Source organism: Mastomys coucha, unplaced genomic scaffold, assembly GCF_008632895.1.
Source record: "Mastomys coucha isolate ucsf_1 unplaced genomic scaffold, UCSF_Mcou_1 pScaffold21, whole genome shotgun sequence".
Lineage (NCBI taxonomy): Eukaryota > Metazoa > Chordata > Mammalia > Rodentia > Muridae > Mastomys > Mastomys coucha.
The window spans coordinates 35307150-35312223 of record NW_022196904.1 but is presented as its reverse complement, the minus strand read 5'-3'; the positions used below and the strand labels follow the sequence as shown (position 1 = coordinate 35312223).

General features: G+C 47.3%; 1 protein-coding gene across 1 annotated transcript in view; it reads right to left on the bottom strand.

The window, feature by feature from the left end:
• Positions 1-364: 364 nt before the first annotated feature.
• Positions 365-5074, bottom strand: part of Klk8 (kallikrein related peptidase 8) — a 7133-nt gene continuing 2423 nt past the window's right edge. The window contains exons 5-6 of the mRNA XM_031386328.1: positions 1956-2089; positions 365-569 (exon numbers count right to left, since the gene is read on the bottom strand). Coding sequence (XP_031242188.1) covers positions 414-569; positions 1956-2089 — 290 coding nt within the window. The 3' untranslated portion in view covers positions 365-413. The remainder of the gene's footprint in view (positions 570-1955; positions 2090-5074) is intronic.

Genomic DNA, 5074 nt, shown 5'->3' with positions numbered 1-5074 from the left:
TCCTCCTCCTCTTCCTCCTCCTCCTCTTCCTCCTTCTCCTCCTCCTTTTCCTCTTTCCCCTGCTCCTTTTTAAGGCAAGGTCTCACTAGCCCAGACTGGCCCTGAACTTACTATGTTGCTGACCTGTTACTTCAGGCTGGCCTAAAGTTCTTGACCCCCTGACCTCAAGCTCCTGAGTACCAGGATGACAGACATGTTCCACCATGTCCAAGTCCTTCAAGCCCTTGTATAGCCACTCAGAAACTATGATGGGCACAGAAGCCATGGGGACCTAGTCCCTTCAAGCCTCCCACCGAGTCTGTTAGCAAGATGTAGCCCTTTGCCCTCCTCTATCCCTCCTCCCTAAATACAGGCCAAAACACAGTGGAGGAGCCAGCCAACAGTGGTGTTTATTGACACCCTCACCACCAGGATCAGTCCTTGTTGCCCATGGTCTTCTTGATCCAGGTAATGTAGCGGCAGATTTTGGTGTAGACTCCGGGTTTCTCAGGTTTCCCACAGGGGTCTGAGCCCCACGAGGTGATGCCCTGGAGCATTCCGTTGCACACCAGAGGGCCTCCCGAGTCACCCTGAACAGAGGCAGAGTCGTATTTGCCTTCGAATGCCCACATCTCTTTTTCCTTCTGCACCCAGCATTTAAAACTCTGGATTACATTTTACTATCTAGTGTGGTACATGGAGATCAGAGGTCAGTGTGCAGGGGCACTGTTCTCTTCTTTTACAAGGAGGGTCCTGGGAGTAAAACTCGGGTTGTTGGGTTTGGATATCAAGTGGCTTTGCCTGCTGAGCCATCTTGCATTGAACCGCTCAGCATTTAATTTTTGAGATATAGCCTCCTGTAGCCCAGGTGCCTCAAATCCTCTGTGTAGCTGAAATTGACCCCGAATTACTGATCCTCCTGCCTCCACCTTCCAAGTACTGGGAGGACAGGCATGCACCACCACACCCAGTTTCTGTATTGTTGGGGTGGGACCCAAGGTTTTGTGTGTGGTAGGCAAGTACTCTAACAACTGAGCTGCATCTCTTAGTCCTAAAACCAATTCTTCCACATGGTAGAATGGTTGCTTTTTCTTATAGGAAATGGGATTAAGATGTGGTGGTCCAGCAGGAGGCAGTGGAGTTTCCAATGCAGAGAAGAGTTCTAAAGATGATGGTCAAATTCCCGACCAATGAGAAAAGGAAGTCAAGTGTCCAGAGTGTAATGCATAGAGAGGACACCAGGCTTTCACGAGGGGACTCAGCTAATGCCTCTGGTTGGGGAGCACAGAGGAAAGAGCAGGATCAGGAAGATACTTCACTCGTACATCGAGCCAATGCCTAAGGGGCAATGGTGAGGACCTTTGTGGTCTCTAGGACAGGCTAGTTTGTCAGTCAGGGGAACGACAACATCCTTGGCAAATGAGGAAGAAAGATCTGCCTTTCGGGATGTAATCATTAATGATGTGGGTGGAGGTCAAAGCCAGAGGAGGTCCTATAGATACAGATGCATGCCAGTTGAAAGGGAAGAGAAGATTCTATCTGTGAAAAACTCCCACGAGGGCAGGATGGGAGGTCACTGAGGAAGTCTGATTCTACTTCCTGGCCTACTGAGAAGGCAATGCTGGTCCCCAAGAATGCAATGACAGAAGGAAGCAGCCTCCCTTGGGAACCCAGTGGCAGAAACCAGACCAGTTCAAAGAGCCATCACTGGGAGTGAAGCATTGTCTAATCCTTAGCTTCAGATCGTCCACACCCTCTGCCACCTGTCCACAGCTTGCCAGGTACACAAAGACTGACAAGACAAGAATTGTGACCAGCAAAGCTCCTGAACATGCCAACCTCATGCTGTGACCTTCTGTGCATAGCTAGCTTTCTCTGAACTCTGCCAGGATGGCACAACTTCTCCGTGTACTACATCTTTAGCCTCACCCCCATCCACACCAGGCTGTGTGGGGGTAATTCCAGACGTTGCTCACCTGGCACGTGTCAGCCCCATTGCTGCTGCCAGCACAGACCATGCCTTCGGTGATCTTCCCTGGGTAGGCTCTCTCACACTTGTTCTGGGAATAGATTTTCACTTCGGCACAGTTGAGGGTGTTTGGAAAGTTCTCTGAGAAGGAAGAGGCAAGAAGAGACAGGAACATTTTCTCTCCGTGCCATTCACACCTCCTTTTAATCCCTTGGCTGGACACTCCACAGGGCCCATGGCTTCCCACACCAGTGCATCGTTCTCTGCCTAGATAAGAGCCCCCTGGGTCTTTTTTGTTTTGTTTTGTTTTGTTTTTTGAGACAAGGTTTCTCTGTGTAGCCCTAGCTGTCCTGGAACTCACTCTGTAGACCAGGCTAGTCTTGAACTCAGAGCCCCTGAGCCTTACTTTCTGTTTCTTGTCCTTAGTAAAATTTAAATCTAAGGACAGATGATGGAGGGGGATTTTGGAATGTCTCTTGTGACATGCCCCTGCCCCCTCCCAGATTTCTTGTCACTAGCCCACCAGGTCCTTAATTTCATCTATATTCTCCTTTTCCTAAATATAATCTCCTCCTAAAGCCCTTCCCGACCACTCTAATTAAAGTACATCTGTCTGTCCTTGCATGGCGGGGGGATGGAGGGAGAGAGAGAGAGAGAGAGAGAGAGAGAGAGAGAGAGAGAGAGAGAGAGAGAGAGGAAGAAGAAGAAGGAAGAGGAGGAGGAGGAAGAGGAAGAGAAGAAGGAAGAGGAAGAGAAGGAGGAAGAGGAGGAGAAGAAGGAAGAGGAGGAAGAGGAGGAGGAGGACAAAGATTGAATTCAAGTCCTTGTATGCTAGGCAGGCACTATATCACTGAGCTACATCCAAATCCTCTTTTTCATTAATTTTTGTTTCTTTTCAGGTGGTCTCATGTAATTAAGGTTAGCTTCCAACTCTCTGCAAAGCTAGTGAACTCCTGATCCTCCAGCTTCCACTACACACCTGTTGGGGCCATAACTGTGAATGTCACATTATACTTTTGATTTTTGAGACATGACTCTCATTAAACTGCTTAAATGGACTTGACCTTGAGATCTTCTTGTTGGGCCTTCTGGGTACCTGGGATGATAGTCTGTGATAGCTCCAGGGATTTTGTATCCTTTTACTCTTCACAACTTTCCTCAAACCTCTTGTTACTTTATGTTACATGTGTTTGTTTGTGCCCCTTGTTACTTTATGTTACATGTATTTGTTTATTGTCTATTTCCCTCAAGTGGGGTGAGCTCCAAAAGAGCTACACATTTGCTTATGACTTTATGTTGCTCCAGTGTTGACCACATATCTTGGGCATGCTGGGTGCTTAATAAATGTTAATGACTGGCTGTGGCTGTGGCTCAGAGGTAGAGCCCTTGCCTAGAATCCCCCCAAGAGGACCTGGGGATGTGGCTCAGTGATTGAGCACCTGCCTAACAAGAGTGAGGCCCTCAGCCCAATCTCTAATACTGACAAAAGTTATTGACTGAAATTACACTTAACTTTGCTATTAATCCCCTTTAAGGAGAAGGTGGGGAGAATCTTTGTGCTCACAATCTCATCTGACCCTCACAAATGCTCTTTGAAGTGGTCAGGGTACACTCATTCATTTTATCATTCATTCATCCATGCAGGGAAATTTACAAAACATTCCCAGGGTCTCAGGGAACTTCCAAGCACATAGAACACATCATCAAGAGAACAGATAGAAGTGGTGGCACACACCTTTAACCCTGACACTTGGGAGGCAGAGGCAAGTGGATCCCCGTGATTTCAAAGCCAGACTTGTCTACATTGTTCCAGGACAACCAGGGCTACATAATAGAGAGACCCTGTGTCAAAACAAAACAAAAATCAGACTGAGGTCTAGAGAGATGCTCAGTGGCTAAGAGCACCCAGGCTCTGCTCCCTGTACCCACATGGTGATTTAAAAACCATCTACTATAACACCAGTTTCAGAACTTCTGGCCTCTTCAGGCACTACGTGGATGGAGTATATACACACCCATGCAGGCAAATATTCATACACATAAAAGAAAAAAAAAAACCTAAGAAAGAAAAACAAATGAGTCTCAGAGAGATATCTCAGTGAATCAAACCTCAAGCCTGGTGGCCTGATTTTGATTCTTTGGGGCATCAAGGTGGAAGGAGAGAATTAGTTCTTAGGTCCCATAGGTTGTCCCCAGCCTCCACCTATGCACTGTGAAACACACACATGCATATACACAATGCAGTAAAAACTAAAGAAAACAGAACCCTCATGGGGCTTATTGCCAACTGGATGCTGACTCCCTGCACATCACTGGGGAAAGTGAGGCTGGGGGATAGGAAGTGGCTCCCCCGGGGCTGATGGAAAAATCCACCCATCCCTCAGTATGCATGTCCAAGCCAAGCTGCCTCAGTAGAAGTCAAGGCATGTAGGGACCTGACGGCTGGCATGGCCAATGCCTGGAGGGCCCCATTGTTTCTCTGAGCTGAGTCCCACTTGTTCTCACTATGAAGTTATGAGCTGAGGAACATTCTAGATATGCCAACACCCCAAGGGGACTAATGTTTGGCTCATGAATAAGAAGGGAGTTTGGACCCCATTGGATAATGGAGGCTGGGTGATGATGAAGGGTCTGGGCCCGAGGGCATGGAAAAGAACAGGGTCAGATTGAAGTTTGTGCCCAAGTCTGCTAGGACGTTTATATAAAGCTCTATACAATGGAAGTGCGTACAAGGTAAAGGAAAGGTTTTCTTTCTTTCTTTCTTTCTTTCTTTCTTTCTTTCTTTCTTTGAATTCTGCTTAAGACTAACAAGCTGTTTAATCTCTTTCCCATTATCATCTAGCATTCAAGGTATCTAACATGGGCCCTGGTTGAGTGTGTGTGTGTGTGTGTGTGTGTGTGTGTTCAGTGGTGTTGATCCTCAAGATGGAGTCTATCTTGTTTGTTGAGCCAGCATTTCTAATTAGCCTGTAACTCAGCAATTCAGATAGGCTTTCTGGCCAGAGAGTCCCAGAAACCCACTTGTTTATCTAACTCCTCAGAGCTGTGATCACAAGTGCACACCATGGGCTGCTGAGATGGCTCAGTGGGTAAAGGTGCTTGCTGCCAAGCCTCACAACCTGCAAC